The following is a 21,963-nucleotide window of genomic DNA, read 5'->3' on the forward strand; positions in this document are numbered from 1 at the left end:
TTTTTATGATTTTTTCATTCATAGCAGTGCAGTTTGACCACTGGCGGCGTCAGTTATTTTTATTTGATAAAGCATCACTTGGCGCAAGAACGCTGCCTTTGAGAACTACAGCGTGCTTGCGACGGGTGGTGCCCACCTCTGGATCCGTCATTGAGTATGATCTTTCTTATGTTATTTTTCATTCTTTGATTATCATTAATTACAAAATTTTTGGCCTCACTATTTTTTGGAAGCAAAACATAATTTATGTGAGCTTTGTGGCTCAAAACCAAGATTATTTATCTTTTTGACTAGCTTTTTAGCAAACTTCATATTATTAAATTACACTGGATTTTGTTTTTACGCGATTTACATTTTCTCAATTTTCCACTCATCCTAAATGTTTAACGTATATTAATTATCATCTGATTTTTCTTTGATTTATTCTGGATTTTTTGAAGCATGTTGCGAAGAGTTTGGTGGCAAATTGAAGTCACACGATCAAAAATACGAGCGAAAAAAAATCGTGTAAAAACAAAATCCTGTGTACAAATAAATCACGATTGCGTGAGGATGCGTGAAATGTGTTTTGTGGAGCTTTTTAAGGAAACTCCAATCTTTCCAACGCTGAAAATTTTGTTGCTTGGACGAGTTTGGAACCTAATTAAAAGTTTTATTTTGTAAAACATATTATAGTAAAAAAGGTAGCAAATGATACCATGATTATGGATCACCTGAAAACGGTTTCAGATCGAATCATGCTTGAAAACGTTTTACATACTCTCATTATTGATACCTACATTGATTTTCATCTTCAAAATCACTAATAACCAAGAAAAACAAGAAAAAACGTGAACATTTTTTTATGCACAATTGCGATTAAACTAGAATTGAAATTATGGTGAAGTTTTGACAGTCAGCATTGCTTACAAGTAAACAATATTGTTTCAAAAATCCCTTGACAAATTAGTATTACTATTTGAGAGTTCAAAAACGAAAAATAATATGGAAATATCTAAAATTTTTGTTTTTGACTTTTGGCCAGGATTTGGGCTGAAATACTCCTCAGTGCGTCTGGGAGGTTTTTAAGCAAGTTGAATTTAATTCTGTCTATTCCTGGAGCGGTATTATTACATGAAAGGAGAGCAAGTGAGAAATCAACCATCGAAAATGGGGCGTCCACCTCGTGTCGACCGGAGGTTGCTTCGCGTGCGAGCCGTTGAATTGGGACGGAATCCGGACACACTTTTTTGGCGAAAGCGAAGATCCATCGGGAAGAACTTTCCCTATCTTCGTTAATCGATAACGCGTTACCCGAGCAAAGTCTGAAAACATAATGAGAGCATATAGAAAACAAATTTTGATATTGATATCAAATCGAAATCATAATTTGTTTTCAAATATGAATCATCATGACTGATAACATATTTTGATCTCATTTTGCTGTTGATTTCTAAATTGTATGATCTGACATCAAGCTGTGTACTTATTTTGTTATCGGAACCAATATCAAAATTAGTTTTCGATTTGCTCTCATCGATAGCAGGAATAGTTTTCGATTTGATGTCACAGTAAGATTTTTCTGCTGTAGATTTTGATCTTTTAACCGTTAAAACGACCAAAAGGATATCAACCTGAGTTATCAAAATTAGACGATTTCACTACAACAAAATTAGTTATCGATTTGCTCTCAAGCTTTGCTCGGGTACGCATTCTTTTCCCGACGGCCCAAAGTGTTGTCATCGACGTTTCGCGCGAAAGACCATGAACAAAATGGCGCCAATAACCGCGTTTCTTAGCATTTGCGAGACTCTTAAACTTACGTTCAAGAGAGACATAACGATCGTAATTATCTCGAGACATGTTATGTTTTTGTTTATATGATGTGTCTTTAGTTTGTACATTATAGAACTAGGAATGTTGTTTAGAAGTTGACATATTTCACATCAGAGTAAAAAAACGTGCATTGTGTGGTTTGTGTTGATAGGCATCCCATCGCATTGTGCTGTTGTGTTCAATTCCCACCTCAGTCGCAAAACTTTTCGTAAGAAAAAAGTGTTCAACAGAGCCAATGAATATCACGTTGTATGCTGGTCCGTTGTGTAGTGTCCTGCTTCCTTTAAATAGCGTAATGCTCACTGGAAGCATTACACGTTTAGTGGCTTCTTATATACATTTTACATCAAATTTAACGCCACTTTTCCAGAAATATGTGTAACGTAAGTTATAACAAAAACGTGTAAATAATGCTTTGAAATGGACGGAAGAAATAGCACTAAAGAAGAGTACATACTTTGCATTTGAATAATTAAAGGCTATTTTCTCGATGCCGATAAAATTGTGCAGTACTCACCCATCACGGAGTTGACGATCAACATTAACACGATGATCCACTTGTACAGCCGCAGCTGCTTGTAGCACCGAAAGTTGTGATACCGGCTGAGCATGATGATCTTGGAGATCATTTTGATCATCTTGATCACAATCACCAGAATTTTCTTCATTTCGGCTCTGCGGTGATTACGCAGCTGTTGATGCCCTCAACGTTCCTCAGCCACTACGGTGTTTGTTCACGAAGTATTCGTCGTGAATGGCACGACGTTGCTCCTGACTACCGGCGATCACGATTGCAGATGACGACTACGGATGACGGTCAACGACGACAACAACGGTTACGATAATAATGACGATGAATGGCGTGTGACGCGATTAGTGAGTGTGGATGAGTGAGAGAGCGAGACTTCCTCTTCTTATCTACGGTTTTATGCGTTTTCGTTTTCTCTTCCTCCGAGTCAGTGTTGCGGTTTTCCTTCAGAAGGGTTTTGTTTTTATTGTTGAGCTTTTGCTGCTGTTTTGCTTCTGGTTGTTGGCTATTGTTCGTCCTCCGAAGCGGATGCTTGTAGCGGTTGGTATTTTCCGCTTTTCGGGTTCGGTTAGTTTTGTTTATTTCATGAAATTTGTTAGATTTACGCTAATGATATTATTACTTGTGTCCTTAAGTAGTTATGATTCGCTTTTTAAATACTTTTAATAACAATATGCTATTAGTTGATGTTTATTCTTCATTGATAGGTTTCTCTGTTTATTATTGAGTTTTCCAAACATTATTCGAACTTTTTTTGCTTTATTATTAAGATGGATTAAACTTCCTTTCCTTTATGGTTATCTTTTATTAATATTAATTCAATTTGTTGAAAATTTGTTGAAGTACTATTGATATTATTATTGAATTGCAGCAAACATGTCTTTGTTTATGAAACTTTTTTATTTCAATCTTTACGAGTAATATACTATGCTTGTCATTTTTATCATTAATCAATATCATTTACTTTTAAATCCAATTAGAGTTTACTGTACAACACTTAAACGATATTTACGTTCAAGTTTATCGGTTGAGAGTTTGGTTATTTATTCGCATAGTTGTCCGTTGAGTGCTACGTGTCGATTCTAGAGCACCACTGCGGGGTCGAAACGTCTTGGTGCGATAACTTTTTCGTACGTCAGTGAGCTTCTGGTCTCTTGCTTTACACCTGATTCACGAAAATGGAATCCTAGTGAGCCTGCATGTGCTATTCGGTGAACGTGAGCGTGTTTATGTGTGTATGTCTCTATCTCTCTAAGGCGCGTAGAGATCCGGGGACCAATTCCAAGTTGCCTAGACGGATCAAAGCTTGGCAGTACGTGGTTTTGTGTGCCTAATGTAATTTTCGAGACCTGTGCCAGTATCGAAATCCTACGAGTAGTAGTGCCTGTAGTTTGTATCAGTCGAAAAGAAATAATTCCTGACTTCGTCACGCACTCCCAGCGGAACGTAGTTTTCCACTTCCTCTGGGTATTGTTGGTCTAATATCGATCAATATCCAGCTTCGTTCCTCGTCCACCGGTGATGCTGACTGCGTCTGTGGTAGCTGTTGTTCCGGTTCGCGTTGCAATCGCTTCCGAATGATGGAAATCTCATGACTTCAAACCGGCTGACTCTGACCCGCTGACGCCCAGTAATAGCTGATGGAAGCGAGAATTCCAATCAATTTTATAACCACCCCAGCGCCGACGACTGCTCCAGCAACAACTATTTCCGCTGGGTCTGATATTTCCGGCGCTAATTATCGCCCTCGGGTCACTGCTGCCGTTGCTACTCCCGCTGATGATGAGGGCGTTGATGATGGTGGTGGTGCTGATGGATCTGCAGCCACTGTCACCGGATGTGTTGGACCGAGTGGAAATGCACATTGGAAATTCTGAATGTAGGCTGCAGGATTTTTCTTCTCACTTGCTCCGTATCGGTTTTTCAGCAGGATTTTTGATGAGCGATACTTTTCACGTTTGGTTGTTTATGAAACGATTTTTACGCCTCAGCTGATGAAAATGGAGTTGATGGCTGCATCTTGATAGGCTCGATTGATGTGGCTATTTCGAATGGTAATGACGATTCATAGCAAACGATCTGAAAATAAAATGATAGAAGAAAATGAGAAAAAGTTTCGATTGCAACAATTATAATGGTGTGCCACTTCGACTGTGACTTAAAGACTAATTTTATGGAAACATATAAAGATTGGCGAGAAAAATTGCTTTTACCCTTATTGCAAACCATGATCAAAACGTTATTCAAAGTATATGTATATGACCATTTCGCTAGCTTTTCTAAATTTAAACAAAAGATTTAGGAAGTTTATTTTCACAGCGTGTTCAGCATTTGCAATGAAGTTTTATCATATGAAATCAATTGTTTTATAGCCACAATAAGTGAAATACCTCCACAGTTTACAAATGCCACCGGGCATGCATGGTGAGGAATGTTCAGGCTCGGTTCATAGACACTTTGAGCGATCTTGTATCATTGTGCTTTGTGCAGTCGAGAAGTAAATCAATTGATACGCGTTTGATCGTGTTCCTGCTAGGTGTGCAGGTAGTTAGTTAGTTCTACTTTGTGTGGCCGAATCATAGTTAGTTTGAATTATTGTGTAAAAAAATTGCACGGTCGCACCGCTTATCTGAGTGAATTCAGATCCAACGATGCCTACCGAAACTTATAATCCTTCCTGTGTTTTTGAGGAGATGCAGAGGTAAACGCGGTCTTCAAATAGCAAACATTACCTACTAATATTTCTTCCCTCTTCCTAACTGACTACAAGGACGTATCCGGCACCGATATTGTTTATTTTGAATATTTGAGTCAATGAAACATGCACACTGAGAATGCTTGAAGAATCCCAGTCAATCATTCAGTTTTTTTGTGCGATTCCACTGATTCTGGTAAATCAAGGAAAATCAACCATAGATGTAGTGAGTAGAAGCTAAGCTAATCTTTGGTAGGATTTCACGTTGAACTTTTTGTTTTTACCGACATTTTCTAAAGAAACCTCGTCCAACGTCACTTATTATAACCATCCGTTTCGCAACTTTTCAAAAAATGTCCGTACTTTCATTCAATAAATTTGTATTCAAAAGCTTAATCAATATCTTTACTATTATATTCTATTCTACAGTCAACTCTCTACATCTCGATGTTCTATATCTCGATATCTCTCTCTATGCCGATGGTTTTCACGGTCCCTTCAATCCACATATATTTGGGCTTTCTACATCTCGATAACCTCTCTATCTCGATGGGTTCTGGTCATATTTTGTTCGGGATTTTCTCTCCCTATGTCGATATATTCAAATATCTAGGCTACTAGACCATCTTTGAGCAATAACAAATACACCAAAAACATGAGATGACATTTGTTTTGTTGCCGTTTTTTATAGCAACAATCTTTTTTTCGATCTAGTACCCATTTAAAATTTTCTTCCATTCCTCGATGTTTGCTTATCTCGATGCCCAGTTTACACAAAACCGTATATGATACAACATAAGATGCTAAAGTGGCGGCAATATACGTACATATTGTATGGGGATGTACCTTTATGGCCTTATGTAACATCATATACGATCTTGTGTTGACTGGTGTCCCTTCAATATCCAGAAGTGGAGAGGCGACTGTATTATAATCTTTGGCATATTCTATTCTGATGGTAAGTTGCTGTTGAACAAACATTGGAGACTTCTGATACTGGTATGGTAACCACAACCAACCAGCAGTTGCTTTGGCAGTCGGTAGCAGAAGCGAACACAGACGACACTATCCACGGATCTAGGAAGTGGTGAGCGGAGGGCTCAATTATAGCCAAAATAAATGGTGTACTACTGCAGCTGTTATGCCGCACCAAGGTGGCCGATAGAATTAACTCAGATGATCTATCGGCTGACATCAGATCTGGTGCGTCGCAAGCCAGTAGGTATTTCAGCACGTCAATACGTGGGAGAGAGACTGAAGAAGCCGCTGAACCAGAGAAGGCAAACGCTGCTAGAAGCCTTAGCAAAACTGGACGTCGTGCTGGGCAATGACGGCTCCCAGCGTACCTTCTAATTAAACGGAGTGGAGTTGAAAATAGACGTAACATTCTGAAAGCCAAGTTTGGCCGGAGTTCTGCAGTGGATGGTTGACGATGGTAACACCCATTCTGACCATTTGACTATCCAATACAGGACAAGCAGCAAGGCATTGATAGAAATCCAAGGAGCTACTCCTACAACTCGAGCGTGAAAAGTCGCCCACTTCGACAGTGGGATCTTCAATGAAGCTATGGAAGAAGACTGCGAAGGGCACGCTCGGCGCAAGTGATGGTGGAACTCATCGACAAATATATTATATTAACAATATAGCTCACTCTCACGCAATACTGGCGACCCATGCTTTAGCGTATGTGGCGCCACTAGTGACAGAAATTCAATTACTACACGCTAAAATTTCGCACAACCCTTATTGACGCAAGTGGTGTCAAATCTAAATAGCAAGATTCCTTCATGAAAAGGACGGAATGGCAAAACTGTGGAATCGATACAATTTTTTAACTAGTTAGTTTATCATTAACATGGCCAATCAACAGGAAGCGTGAACTCGATTTCTGAAGTTTGAACACTTCCATCCAGCAGATGGCCTTTTTATTTTTGTTGTAGTGTGCCATTGCGACCAGTTCCTCATGGCGCGGAGTTTAGTGCGAATCATGACCATACCTAAAGCAATATTATTTTGTTATTTTATCTGTACTACGTGAATTCGTGCCCATCAAAAGATGCATAGGGTAAAAGACTAAATAGTGGAGGAACTAAGCACGTTCCACCACTATTTGTTCGCTTGCACAGAAACTATACATTATTTCGCTTTCGAAAGCTCTGAACATGTATTTTGATTATAAAGTATTCCAATAGCAGTAGCTGCCGTAATTATCACCTAAAATGAATCCTCCAATTATTGGTGCAATGTTCCAATAGTTGCGATATTTTCTAATTCGTGTTCTTATACATAGTTGCGAATCGCATAGTTTTCATACGAGGTCGTAACTATAGGAACACTACCGCAACTATAGGCACAAAGCTGAGAAGAAATTTAAAAGAAGTGTAAGAAAGTGTAAATCATGTAAAAACAAAATCCAGTGTATTTCAGTGATACTTTACCGATTATTTGAGAAATTCCGTTTATTGTATACATTCGACGGAAACTACACTACCGTAACTATAGGAACTATCGGATCAATTACCCTAGTACACGCCTGGGAGGGCACTCTCGATACTACTCATCAAATTAAATACATACTGTCATAATACAACAAGTAAATTTTCAACAAGAAAAACAATCAACGTAGGCGCCACCTGAAAAGACTAAATTTTGTTTTGTGCGTTATTGTTGTTAGGTATATTGCCTTCAAACATTTTCTTGCCGAGTGTTTCGTTTTCGGCTCACACTGACAGCTAGATTTCGGCTCGGCTTGACACACACATATTTTGAATCTGTATCTCCTTCCCAGGTACACGCTATTCTAAGATTACCCAGGAACCCAGGGATTTATCAGAATTCTGCGTCGTCTAAAGAGTTGTAAAAATCTGAGTGAACGTCAAAATGAATTTGTGCCAATTGTACTAAAATCTGGGTAAATTGAACATCAACACTTTCGGATTTAACAACATGCTTCTCGATGAAAATCTCTCCTTTTTTATCGAATGTAGCAAAAATAAGGTAAGAATAGTGAAAGACTTTATGGAAGTCATTCCTACTGCGTTCAATAGATGAGATTCCGTCAGTAAAAAGAGTTTATTTCTCAATGTTAACATTAAAAACATTAAAAAACATTAACAAAAAACATTAAAAAAAACAAGGATTAAAACGTCGATTTGACGAATCTAATAGCACTCCCACGCAAACCAACCAACACGTAGGTGAATGCTTCTGCTATCTGTTGGAGGTGGTGGTTCGTGTGGGAGTACTATCAGATTCGTCAAATTGACGTTTGAATCTTTGTTTACAAAAGCAGATAAATCTTTTTGAAAATTTGGTATTGATTTTCAGGAGAAACGTCACATATACACGCTGAGAAGATAATGGCCAAAACAAGTTTATCGACCATTTCGGATAACAGATGGTGCTGTATTCACTTGTAAGGTTGTCTCTATTTTGATGTATGGGGATAGGCGAAGTGACCTATATTGTTAATCATATATATAATAGCCCTGTTTGTCTGTCCGGTGACTAGCCAACCAGACGCACCACGCGGGGAAATTCTCACAAAAAAATAAAATATTTGACACTTCAATTCTTTTTTAATATCGAATGCAAAAAAACAAAACCAGTGACAACCTTAGATAACCAGACACAGCATTTGATGAAAAAAAATCACAGACAACAGACGTTAAAAATTTTGATTTTTTTAAATGCAGAAAAGAATCTATCACTACTAAAAATTGAAAAAAAAAAACACTTGCCACGGGCGCTATTGCGTCCACAAATAAACTAGTATAATATATTTGACATCGAGCTAGTCAAAGCGACGAGACTGTCCTCAAACAAGGTTATAAAAAAAGCAAGAAATCTTGCTTAGTCAGACTGTGTCAGAGCGCCAACTCGATCCCATGGTGAAGATGGCCAAAACAAGAGAAGCATTGGCTCTTCCCGAGCGATTTCCCATGAGGCTAAAGACGATAACTGAAGTACTATTCACGCAACACCAATGGCCGCCAGCAGCAAGGTTAGTAGCAGCCAACGAAGTGGTGGTGTGGGTGATGGTAGAGTAGAATAGAGCACCTGGTCCATGCGGGATCCCGAACATGGTGTCAAAGGCAGCCGGATAAATGATGATAAATCCGGCGTTTGGTCCTGTTACCAAAATCTGGCAAGCCACCAGGAGACCCCTCAGCGTACAGACCAATCTGACTAATAGAAACTGTAGGGAAGCTACTGGATAAGTTAATCCTGAATAGGCTGTCCCCGTACGTTGAGGAGGCGGAAGGATTGTTGAGCAATTCGGCTTTCGGAGAGGACATTCTACTCTGGGCGCCATTAAATCGGTGGTTGACACTGCATATGTGACCATCGAATCCAAGCGGCGTGGTATCCGTTACTGCGCTGTAATAACACTCGACGTGCAGAATGAGTTCAACAGCGCATGTTGGATGGAGATTGCATTGTTTCGGCTGGTAATACCGGTAAGGCTGTACAAGATTCTGGGAAGCTACTTCGAGAGTCGAATACTGATCTACGAGAAAGAAGGAGGGTTGTTTAGCGCCCCTATCACGCCAGATGTCCCACAGGGATTAATACTGGATCCACTGCTGTAGAATCTGATGAACGATGCGTGCTGGAGTTGAAGCTCCCGCCATGTGATTCCCGATAATGTAACGATAACCGTGTACGGAGAGTCCATCGAGAAGGTTGAATTGACTGCAGTCTATTCGATCAGTCTCTTCGAGGAACGGTTGCGCAGCATATAACGGAGATTATAGTCATCAACGGAGGTACAGGAGGAGTCAGCGGCTGCGACATAACCTCCAAGAAATCTCTTAAATAATTGAAAGTGATGCTCGACGATAAAATGAGCTTCAAAAGTCATGTCAAGCGCACGTGGATGGCGATGGCGGCGCTATCTAGGATGATGGCGAACAGCTCTAGGGTGTGCTCCAGCAAGCGCAGGGTGCTGACAACGTGGTGGAGTTAAATGGGATAGTACTAAATTCGCCTTATGACAAGCGCATATCGCGAGGCTAGGGGTTCCATTCCCGGAAACGATTTCCCGGGAAATCAATTTTCCCGGGATGCACACTTTAGTTTCCCGAATTTCCCGGGAAATTTTTTAAAGTATTTACCAATTTTTGGAGACGACTGTGATTTAAAGTATTTGGAAATCCTTTTCTTATTTTGCAAATTTGATGAGGGAGTATCAATTATATTTTTGACAAACATGTTCTCACTGTTCCCATAATGAAATTTCTATTTAATAGCATATTTCGCTTTCAAAGTAGAATACTCCCCATATTATAGAAAAATAAAAAGTTTCTATCTGTAGATGCAACAGTACTGTACAGTACAACCGTAATGCGTGTTGAAGGGAGGCGAAGCAAAGCATAAGTTTCCATCGGTCCTTTATTAAGGCCGTTACAAATATTTAATTAACATTTTGTTCTACTGGTCTCCGAAAGGTCAATGGGGGGGAGGGGGGGGGGTGGTAAATAAAAAATAAATATTAAAATGAAAAAAAATATAAAAGCTCCTCGGATTTGTTAAAGAATGTTTTGGAAATCCACAAAAAAAAATATTTTGTTGTCCCCTCAAAATATTATTTTTTGGCAAAAAAAATCCGAAGGGGGGGGGGGGGGCCCGAATAGATTTTGAATATTTGTATCGAAATGTATTTGAAGTCGAAATAAAAATCTAATATTTGATGAAATTTTCCAATAGCAAGAACAAAGTTATTTAACTGTGTTGTTTAACTGTGTTATTAACTTATTTTCTCCAAGACGCTGATATTTAAGCAAGGGCAGTGACGGCTTTGGTGGGTTTATTGACAGAGGTTTATTTTTAAGACTTTCAATACTTTTTTATTCAAACAGACTCATGTTCCGAACATTCATTTTTGTTTTGATATATGTCTTCTTTTTCTAAATTATAATGAATTATTGAGAATTCACTGTATGGATATGTCACAGTACAAAAGTTAACATATTTTAAGTCTTTACTATAAGGTCATTACACCAGTTTAAAAACAAAAATTGCCAAACTTATGCAATTGTATCCGTTTCTGGTACTCGGAATTCCAAACAAAGTTTGACAGAAAGAATCATTTAATTTTGATAGTTAGGATTTTTAAGGTACGACCATAAAACGCTCGTCTGAAAGTATTTTATCGCTTTTAATACATTGAGTGCTTAAACACTTCAAATTCAAAGGCGAAATGTGCTCAAGTGTTCGTATTATAAATCAGATTTGAGCAGAATATTGTTTGCATTAAGAAAATATACCGATGAGTACCAGAATGGTTGATGTTAGAAACCTTCCGGCAATAACAGAACAAATCTTGTCAAAGCTGTCTTCTGCTTCATATCAAGGAAGGATCAAGGAATCATCTGGATACAGCAGATCTTACTCTCTAACAAGAGCAGGTGCTAAAACTTCGCCATCTGATGCTCATGATATAGCGAACATTTTGCAGACAAAGGTAACACTTAACGAACTAAACAGAGACAATTTTTCAGACTTTTCAACAACTCTTTAATCATTTTTGCACAATGTAGCAAGTATCAATCCCTTGAGTCGAGAATATAATTCAATCCTAAGTTATTATTTCACGTTACGATTTTTAGTTTCGCATATTTGTTTTATTTCCCGGGATCCCGGGAAATCCCGGGAATTTAACATTTTATTTCCCGTTTCCCGGGAAGTTGATTCCCGGGAAAAATGGAACCCCTACGCGAGGCGGCATGTGTACTCGCGGGCATGATGCCCATCAAACTGGTGCGGTGGTAAAGGAGAACGAGAAGTGCTACGCCCTTAGGAGCACCAGTAATGCCGGAAGGAATACAAAAACAGCAACGGTAGCCAAATTGCAGAGGGAGTCGTGTAACTGGCTATGGGCAAGTGGGCCCTTCGCCTTGGCTAATTCCCTTGCAACGAACAAAACTCAAGGGCCTGACGGAGTTCCAAACAGCTCTTAAGGCAGCAATCATGGCGAAGCCGAATATGTTCAGGCTGGCTATGCAGAGATGCCTCGATGAGTGTAGTTTCCCCGATAGATGGAAAAGCAGAAGTTGGTTCTGTTTCCAAAGACCGGGAACCGCTGGGCGACCCCTCGGCGTACAGACCAATCTGTATAATTGACCCGACGGGCAAGTCCCTGGTGAAGATCATCTTCAACAGACTGATCCCGTGCTCAGAGGGTACAGACGGCCTGTCAAGCAATCAGTTCGGTTTTCCGGGATCAATTCGAGAAAAACATTTATTATTATGAACAATCAAATAAATATATGTACAATGTAGATAATTAAAAGTATAACCCAGAGCTCAAAATTATTTTCAAACACATATCATTTTAAAATTTTAAAAATTGTTCTAAGAATTGCATCCCTTATCTCGCTTTATATTTTTTTTCGTAATTCTTCTTTTTCTTGTTTGACATTTCTCCTAGCGTATGGCAGTCGAGTGCAGAGAGAGTCCAAGTACTTAAGCCTCTCATGGTATGTCAAAGGTGAGCACCAGGGTTTCAACTTTTCGTTTCAATGAGACCAAAACAAGCGTTTCTCGGACCAAGGGAGAATCTTTTTTCGTTGTTTATTTTGAGGATCATCTTTCACCCATCAATCTTTCTCCACAATTAGCCTTGGGTGCCTATTAGATGAAAATCCTTTTTCGTTTCATCACTTTTACCCACTCACTCACTTTTCGCGAGAATTATCGCAGAACAATTACAAAATTGTATGGCCGCGCCGGGATTCGAACCCAGAATAGTAACAATAATAGCCGTCGGGATGCGCTTACTCTAGCTCTAGCTTACTCTTACTCTACTCTAGCTTACTTAGCATCAGGGTTTCGACTTTTCGTTTCAATGAGACCAAAGCAAGCGTTTTTCGGGCCAAGGGAAAAATCTTGTTTCGTTGTTTATGTTGAGGATCATCTTCTTTCATCCATCAATCTTTTCTCTAGAATTAGCATTGGAAGATGAACGAAAATTTTGCCAATTACAAAATTGTATGGCCGCGCCGGGATTCGAACCCAGAATAGTAACAATAATAGCTGTTGGGATGCGCTTACTTTAGCCACACCACCACGCTATCTGTAAGAAAGCGTTAAGTTATTTGTTCCTCATAAGCTACTACCATTTGCATTGATGATGTCACGAAAAGACTCTAATAAAAAGAAAAAGAGCAAACCAACGTTTAGCGGCAATCGAAGTGAGCGAAAAATTGTTATCACTCTCCAGGCTGTTTTTCTTTTTCGAAAAGCGATTTCTCCCCGAAAACTTTCGTGAGGGAAAATCATGTGCTCCTGAGATTGAGTGAGCATTACGAACCCTGTTAGCAATGTATGGAAGCATTAAGTTATTTGTTTTACATAAGCTACTAGCTGAAAAAAAAAAAAAAAAAAAGAGCAGACCAACGTTTGGCGGCAATCGGAGTGAGCGAAAAATAGTTATCACTCTCCGGGCTGTTTTTCTTTCCCGAAAAGCGATTTCACCCCGAAAATTTTCGTGAGGGAGCATCCTGTGCTCCTGAGATTGAGTGAGCGATACGAACCCTGGTGAGCACCTAAGTAAGACCCACATGATGTATCAGAGAGAGTGCCTGCACGAGTGAGCACCAGGATAGCCAACCTCCTACAACGAGGTTGGATCATGGAGCAGCAGCATGCTGGAAAGCGGACCATAAACGTCAGAGTACACCGTTACGGAAGATATATGTCGATAATGAAACAGAACGCAAGCGCCAGCTTACAACATCGCAACTAGTGTCAGCTTGCGGTGAGAACGTATTTAGTTGCAGAGCGTGGCGTCACGGCCAGTTAGAGTCAGCTCCCGCTGTCGGGGAACTTCTCGCCGAAGTAAAACAGATCCACCGTTGAAAACCATCCGAGTCGGTTGGTATCGTGATCGGGAGCTCAATGGCTCAAAGGCATTGAAAATCGGTTATCGGAGTAGGCTACAACGCCGGGTACAACACACCGGCTTCGGGTCGTCGGCAAGCATTGAAAAAAATCAGATCATGAGTAAAAATCAGCTAAATTCATGTCAACTTAATGTTCTCCTGCGGTCTAATCGCTGATGCTTTCTAGATTGTTGAAATTTGGCGTTCGTTGATTCAATGTTTAAAGATCTTCATCGCCACCAATGGGAGGCAACTGAGCGACACAAATCATTTGGTGGCCTAACAATGAGTGTTGTTACCACACGGTGTTAGAAAAATCTTTTCAGTCATTAGGAAAATTAAGTCCGCTATGAGAATGGAACTCGGATATACTGCATGGGAGGCTTCGATACTTTCTCTCCTCCATCCCAGCAACTTGAAAGCAGAGTGAATAAAGAAGAACACCTGATGTGTTTTGGTTTTATTCTAGTAGAGCAAGCGTAATACAAATGTTCCAGTCGTAGCTTCCCTGGATACCATACCAAGTTTGGCTTGGCGAACCCTGTCGCTCGTTGTTTATGCAGAAACGATCGCTCATAATTGTTGTTTAGTATCCATCTGAGTAAGGCTGTTCACTCACTGGCATTGGATGCTATGATTGAATTAGATCAATGCTCGTCCGCTTCACTCACGCTTTCAATGCCTGGTCGTCGGGCACCATTTAACTGAAAGCTATCTCCACCCGGAAACTTTGGACCAGTCACCCGTTGGAGTGAGAAAGTTCTTAGTACTTGAGCTGATCTTTGAATATGCTGACCAGGTGAAGGAGTAGTGTTGGTAACGTAATAGCTTTCCACAAATGCGAGTCGTCGAAGGGGACTATTTGAGTAGATTGCGAGCACGTTGAGAGCTAAATGGCTAAAAACATGATGTGGTGCTGAATGGTCCAAGAAAAATACCTAAAGGGCTTAAGATTTTGTTGTGCTTACTGATACAAACAAGGGAGCCTCAGTGCTCAAATTTGCACGAACTATGGAACCTAAGGACACAGAAGTTAATCAAAACATCTGAGAGGTGCACCGTAATGCGTATCGTTCTGGGAGGAGTACGGCAAGTACTGTTTATCCCCCAGAAGTATAACTGAAAAGCAGTTCCGGGAGGAATAATGGGATTCGTCAGTGCTGGCATAAAGCATTACACCCAGGTTTTTTACGCGGTTTCAATAATTTCTCTTTTAACCCAAATTTTCACAGCTTTTTAAATACCATTACCAGATAATAAAGACGATAATAATAATTTTCTAAAAACTGCAAAAAATTCCATATTGTAGTAAAGACATTTTCATTTGGAAATGGTTTATGGAATTTTTTAGCAGTTTTTAGAAAATTCAATAGATTTCCATAGATAATAACAACCCGAGTAAAAAAGAGTAGCGTGGGCTCGTCCGGGATTTGAACCCGGGACCTCTCGCACCCTAAGCGAAAATCATACCCCTAGACCAACGAGCCCGTCTTATTTCAATCAATTGTTTGGCATATTTGGTAGAACAAAAAAAAACTAAAATTGGATTGATGACAAAAGTGCGTCCAAAAATACAAAACAGAGTTCAACCATTTGAATCATTAAGAATTAGCGCAAAAGCTTTACAAAGATGGGAATGTCTTCACCTATGTCATAAGACGGGTTTAGTACTATTCCATTTAATTAAAAAAAAAAACAGCGATTTTATTCTGCTAATATGCAGTTCGGCGATCTGTTGATTTTAGAACTCCTAACCCGCTCTGTGTGAATCCCATATACATTTTTCTACCAAGCTTGTGAATGACTTCCAAGTACTGAGAGTTTACGATACACACATCCCTGGGACAAGTTAAAACATGTTTTGGAATAATCTGAGATTATCTTTAAATAAATCCTAAATACTTGTCATAAGACGAGTTTGTACAATTCTACTTAATTCCTCTACTGACGGATTTCGCGCCAACTCGACCAGCGGTTGGCAGCACCATCTCAGAATTTTTTTTTTAAATCGATGTAACTCTAAAATTACGAGACCTACAAAAAAGTGTTGTATGGCGGACTGTCGTGAAATTCCCTGAAGTTTTTTGGAAAAATATCCAAAAAATAAAAAACCGATTTCTACACTGAAACAAATTAGTTTTAAAAATTAAAATCGATATTACAAAAAAACCTCATCTCAGAAATCGATGAAATTTTTTCTGCAGATAGGTATTTTAATTATCCAACTTTTCTGGGAATAATGTTCCTGTGACATATTTAAGGAAAAAAAGTTTTTCTAACAAAAGCTTTTTTCATGTCCATATTGAATGAAAATTTATCAGCGTGTTTTATGCCTACAGCGCCAAATATAGGTTCAGCAGCCTATCATCAACCAACGACACATTTTGGACGTATAAAATTTGTTTAGGAAGCAATTTAGCATAATCTAACGTTTATGTGGACCAACATTTGAAAAGGGCGTATATTTTCCTAGATTTCTTATATTTATAACTGTAAAATCTGAAACATAAAAGAGCGTTTCGTTCGCCAAGAAAATAAATCAATGGATGTAAAGATGTAAATTGGTACAGCAAAAAAAATTGGAGGTTGATTTTTTTTTATCAGATGAACATTTCGATTCCAAACGATAAAGCGGATAAACGCACGTTCAAAAACACACAATAACAAATACGCATTCGTTCACTTTGCTGGTGCGTATACCCCAGCGAATTGTTTTTGCCAATAATTGATGCCGATATACCTTTCAGTTTTCTGGAGCGAGTGCAATTTGGATTTCCTATATTTGCACAAAATTTTCGGAATTTGTTGGCGCTTGATTTATTCATTTTGAATTTTGAACGTAATAAAACATCACAACTGATATTAGCTTCTACAGATATATTCTCATTGACAACAGTCTTTTCATAGCAATGGAGGAGTTAAGCATCGCGTCGAAACAAAATTCATTTCGAAAATTCTTCAAAAATGAACTGTTCATCTTTTTTCACATTGTAGTAGTCGAATAGGATGCTCGTTAACTCTAGTTTCGTAAATATGACGCCAATTGTGTTAGCCTTATGTTGTTTTGTTTTCATCACAATAAAACAAACTACATTAAACAAACGCTGGGAATAACAATGACTGGGAGCAATTAAATATCACTTAAGTTTCGTTTCCAATGTTGCCCGTTTTCAAAGCAATTATTTGTTTTTTTGTGAACCCAATTGTTTTTAAGTTACTTCGATACAAGGAGTGAGTATTTTAAATTCGTAAAAAATCACTGTGCAACTGTTTTTAGTACTAATATTTTCTGAACAATCTTTGGGGCTTCCGTTTAGGTTGAATTGCATAAAAATGTAAAAGGCGGTTTGAAAGTTTTCTAGAATTTGTAGGATTTAGAAATCAACTATTTCCAAAACGGAGTAGCACTATGTTTCAACAACTAACTGACAAACGCCATAACAACCGAACTAGCAACCGAATCTTTGTTCGAGGAAAATCGGGACAATGAGTAATACTATCGCAAAGTTCTTGCCTCTTGCTTCGATACAAAAAGTCAAAGAAAATATAAACCCTTTTCAAATGTTGGTCCACATTAATGTTAAATTATTCTAAATTGCTTCCTAAACAAATTTCCATACGTCCAGAATATGTCGTAGGTTGATGATAGGTTGCTGAGCCTATATTTGGCGCTGTAGGCATAAAACACGCTGATAAATTTTCACTCAATATGGACATGAAAAAAGCTAACAAAAACTAAAAAAACAAAAAGCAGGAACATTATTCCCAGAAAAGTAAGGTAATTAGAATACCTTTCTGCAGAAAAAATTTCATCGATTTCTGAGATGAGGTTTTTTTGTAATATCGATTTTAATTTTTAAAACTAATTTTTTCAGTGTAGAAATCGATTTTGTATTTTTTTGATAATTTTTCCAAAAAACTTCAGGGAATTTCACGACAGTCCGCCATACAACACTTTTTTGTAGGTCTCGTAATTTTAGAGTTACATCGATTTAAAAAAATCCATGAAAAAAAATTAGGCCCTCATCAAATGTTACTCTTGACAATTTTTAAAAAACTAAGTATGCAGAGTGGCTTAGAAATACCATATCTTTATGCCCTCCAAGTTTCATTCGATTCTGAGATGGTGCTGCCAGCCCCATAGAAGGGTTGGCGCGAAATTCGTCTACTTTATGGTACCTGTCAACATGTCGAGTCAAGTACGAGACACTGAAGACAACCTTACTGTTGAGGTCGAAATACGTATCTGTCAATAAAGTACAACAAAGTAGTGGAATTAAATGGAATTATACAAACTCGTCTTATGACAAGTAAATACATTCCGCTAAAAGCTTAAAATTATTTTCGTATCATATCCTAAATATATTTTGAACGCTTCAGCATGGAAATTCAAGATTAATGTGAAAGAAACAGGAAATGGAAGAGATCAAGTTATAAAGCTATGTAGATGAGCATCTCCTGCTCAAAAAAATACTTAGAAATAATTAAAAGATTTTCCTTTAGTCCCACATGTTGGCTTGTTCTGCAGCATCATTTTCTCCGTAATGCTGTTTGCGATAAAATTCTACCCGATGGTGAAAGCTCCCGGTCTGGTGAACAGCAGTTTGCCGAAGGACATGTGTTTTTGGGGTCCTTTGAACTACACAGGAACGATATGGCATCATGCCGTCAGTGCAATTTATGTGATGTAACCACTACTAGCGAGGCAGCAGCATACGTTCGGTGGCCATATCCATTGGGTTTCATTTGATGGGGAGAGGGGTGTAATAAAGTTGCGGAGCACTTTTGTCGTGTCTTCAAAGGGAAAATGAGCGTGAAAGATGCGGGTGGCGTGGCTGGAGATAAGGATTCCAGGGAGCTGTATTTGACGATGGTGGCGAGGTTTAATGTACCATTGAGAGTATGAAAATAAGTAAATAGAAGCTATTTGGAAATAAATTCGGAAATGAATTTAAAAAAAGTCATACTTCATTTCCCACAGTTTGATTAAAAACTCAACTTTTCTCTGATAAAGTTTATATAGACTCTACTGTTTATGATTTTCGTTGTTTTTTTCTGGCTATATTGAATTTGGATACACCATTTTAATAAGTTAAATGAGAATGAGGCATTTTCATTGTTCCTTTGAAAGAAGTGCTCTATATCATAACAGGGCAGTTTATGGAGACTTCCGGAAAATTACACTTAGTTGGAAGAAAACTGACAATGCATCGTTTGAAATTCGCATAGGAATTGATATGAGGAAATTTGCCTTATCATTAGGTATGTAGCATGCAACATATTTACATAAGGCAAAGGTGGTATGATTTCCAACATTGCTTATTGCCTGAAGCTTTTAGTAAACAAAAGCCAAATTACAATTCAACGTTTAAATGATTATGGATAACAGTAGGATAAACTATTAAGCTGATTAATTTATGCTATTTGCTGCTATGTCGCAATTCACATTTCTTTGATGTTTGCTTCGAACGTTAATGGTTGTAGCAACCTCTGCTATCGGACGTCGTACCTTCTTTACGAACCGAATTGCTGATAGACCACGCCTCATGTACGAGAACAACAATTTACGATATCCATTGATTGGTCAACAATGAGCACTTGCAATTAAATTCCTAAAAATGAACAACTAGAGTAAAATTATTTAGTTCAAACGCTATAATAATTGTTTCCTAGAATTATCTAATCGTGTCAGGAAGCCTATGCCATTGTTTGGTAACGACAACAACCAAAATTAATTATGAACATTGCAACTAGACAATTTAAGTATTAAGTCTCCTTAATATTCATTGGGATAATCGTTGCTCTTCAATTACTGATACCAAATGGAATCCAACAACCCACATGCATTCTACAAGGCCCATTCTACAAAATTCAAACTTTATTCTAAAAGTGAGGAGCCAAAATTCAGCTTTGCAGGGGAGAGAAACCAAATTTCTATGAAAAGACGTACTTTTGTGAATGAAATTCCGTTTTTCACAACAAATGTACGTGCCAAATAAAATCCAACAACCCACATGCATTCTACAAGGCCCATTCTACAAAATTCAAACTTTATTCTGAAATTGAGGAGCCGAAATTCAGCTTTGCAGAGGATAGAAGCCAAATTTCTATGAAAAGACGTACTTTTGTGAATGAAATTCCGTTTTTCACAACAAATGTACGTACCAAATGAAATCCAACAACCCACATGCATTCTACAAGGCCCATTCTACAAAATTCAAACTTTATTCTAAAAGTGAGGAGCCAAAATTCAGCTTTGCAGGGGAGAGAAACCAAATTTCTATGAAAAGACGTACTTTTGTGAATGAAATTCCGTTTTTCACAACAAATGTACGTGCCAAATAAAATCCAACAACCCACATGCATTCTACAAGGCCCATTCTACAAAATTCAAACTTTATTCTGAAATTGAGGAGCCAAAATTCAGCTTTGCAGAGGAGAGAAGCCAAATTTCTATGAAAAGACGTACTTTTGTGAATGAAATTCCGTTTTTTCAAAACAAATGTACGTGCCAAATGAAATCCAACAACCCACATGCATTCTACAAAGCCCATTCTACAAAATTCAAACTTTATTCTAAAAGTGAGGAGTCGAAATTCAGCTTTGCAGAAGAGAGAAACCAAATTTCTATGAAAAGACGTTCTTTTGTGAATGAAATTCCGTTTTTCTCAACAAATGTACGTACCAAATAAAATCCAACAACCCACATGCATTCTACAAAGCCCATTCTACAAAATTCAAACTTTATTCTAAAAGTGAGGAGCCAAAATTCAGCTTTGCAGAGGAGAGAAACCAAATTTCTATGAAAAGACGTTCTTTTGTGAATGAAATTCCGTTTTTCTCAACAAATGTACGTACCAAATAAAATCCAACAACCCACATGCATTCTACAAAGCCCATTCTACAAAATTCAAACTTTATTCTAAAAGTGAGGAGCCAAAATTCAGCTTTGCAGAGGAGAGAAACCAAATTTCTATGAAAAGACGTACTTTTGTGAATGAAATTCCGTTTTTCACAACAAATGTACATGCCAAATGAAATCCAACAACCCACATGCATTCTACAAAGCCCATTCTACAAAATTCAAACTTTATTCCCAAAGTGAGGAGCCGAAATTCAGCTTTGCAGAAGAGAGAAACCAAATTTCTATGAAAAGACGTACTTTTGTGAATGAAATTCCGTTTTTCACAACAAATGTACGTGCCAAATAAAATCCAACAACCCACATGCATTCTACAAAGCCCATTCTACAAAATTCAAACTTCATTCTAAAAGTGAGGAGCCAAAATTCAGTTTTGCGGGGGAGAGAAACCAAATTTCTATGAAAATACGTACTTTCGTGAATTAAAATGCGTTTTTCTCAAAAACTGGACGTGTTACAGAAAATCTGAATACGTACCTGAATTCAGCGTAAAAAAATCTATTGAGTACATTAAAAATTGTTGAAGGGAGCGAAAAAAAGTTCAATTTTGTTGGATAGTGTAATAAATAAATTAGTATGCACATAGATTCTGGGATTATTCCCAGAGTTTCTGAGCTTGTACATTTCTTATCGTGATTCTATTTACCAGGGATTGGAAACTAAATTTTTAAGGGATACGAAATATACAATCTTGATTATAAAGATGATAGGAAATTATAGAACCAGTTTATTATGGAACTGTGCTACCTGTGGGACACAATCTTTTTCTAAAAAATGTAAATGATATTTTTTATCAGGTAAAGATTTTTTTTGCAAAACAAAACTGAAAAGTAACCGCAATTTAACGTGCCCATGCTTACTCGGCTTTGGACGCTGAGGAAATGTGTGTTGAACGGTTACAAGTCTCTAACAGTCGAGTCAAAAGAATTCCATTTCCCTTCGGATTACGTCATGTGTAACATACGCTCTATGTGAGAATACTTCGCCATATGGAACGACAACGGCGCGAATGAGGGCGAAGAAATATCCTGACGGTGATGGTTTCGGTTGGACACGACCAGCATCAACGTTGAGACAATTCTCCTGATGCTTTTCGGATCCAAATGAAACAATG

General features: G+C 38.2%; 1 protein-coding gene and 1 non-coding gene across 2 annotated transcripts in view; both read right to left on the bottom strand.

The window, feature by feature from the left end:
* LOC134213562 (neuronal acetylcholine receptor subunit alpha-7-like) overlaps nucleotides 1-21,963 on the bottom strand; it is a 396,467-nt gene that overhangs the window by 324,832 nt on the left and 49,672 nt on the right. Inside the window, exon 2 of the mRNA XM_062692714.1 lies at nucleotides 2,333-4,423. Within this exon, the coding sequence (XP_062548698.1) occupies nucleotides 2,333-2,483 (151 nt within the window). The 5' untranslated portion in view covers nucleotides 2,484-4,423. The remainder of the gene's footprint in view (nucleotides 1-2,332; nucleotides 4,424-21,963) is intronic.
* On the bottom strand, nucleotides 15,343-15,414 carry Trnap-agg (transfer RNA proline (anticodon AGG)). The gene has a single exon. It is a non-coding gene; the product is annotated as a tRNA-Pro (tRNA).

The sequence above is a fragment of the Armigeres subalbatus genome, chromosome 2 (assembly GCF_024139115.2).
Source record: "Armigeres subalbatus isolate Guangzhou_Male chromosome 2, GZ_Asu_2, whole genome shotgun sequence".
In the NCBI taxonomy this organism is placed as follows: Eukaryota; Metazoa; Arthropoda; class Insecta; order Diptera; family Culicidae; genus Armigeres; species Armigeres subalbatus.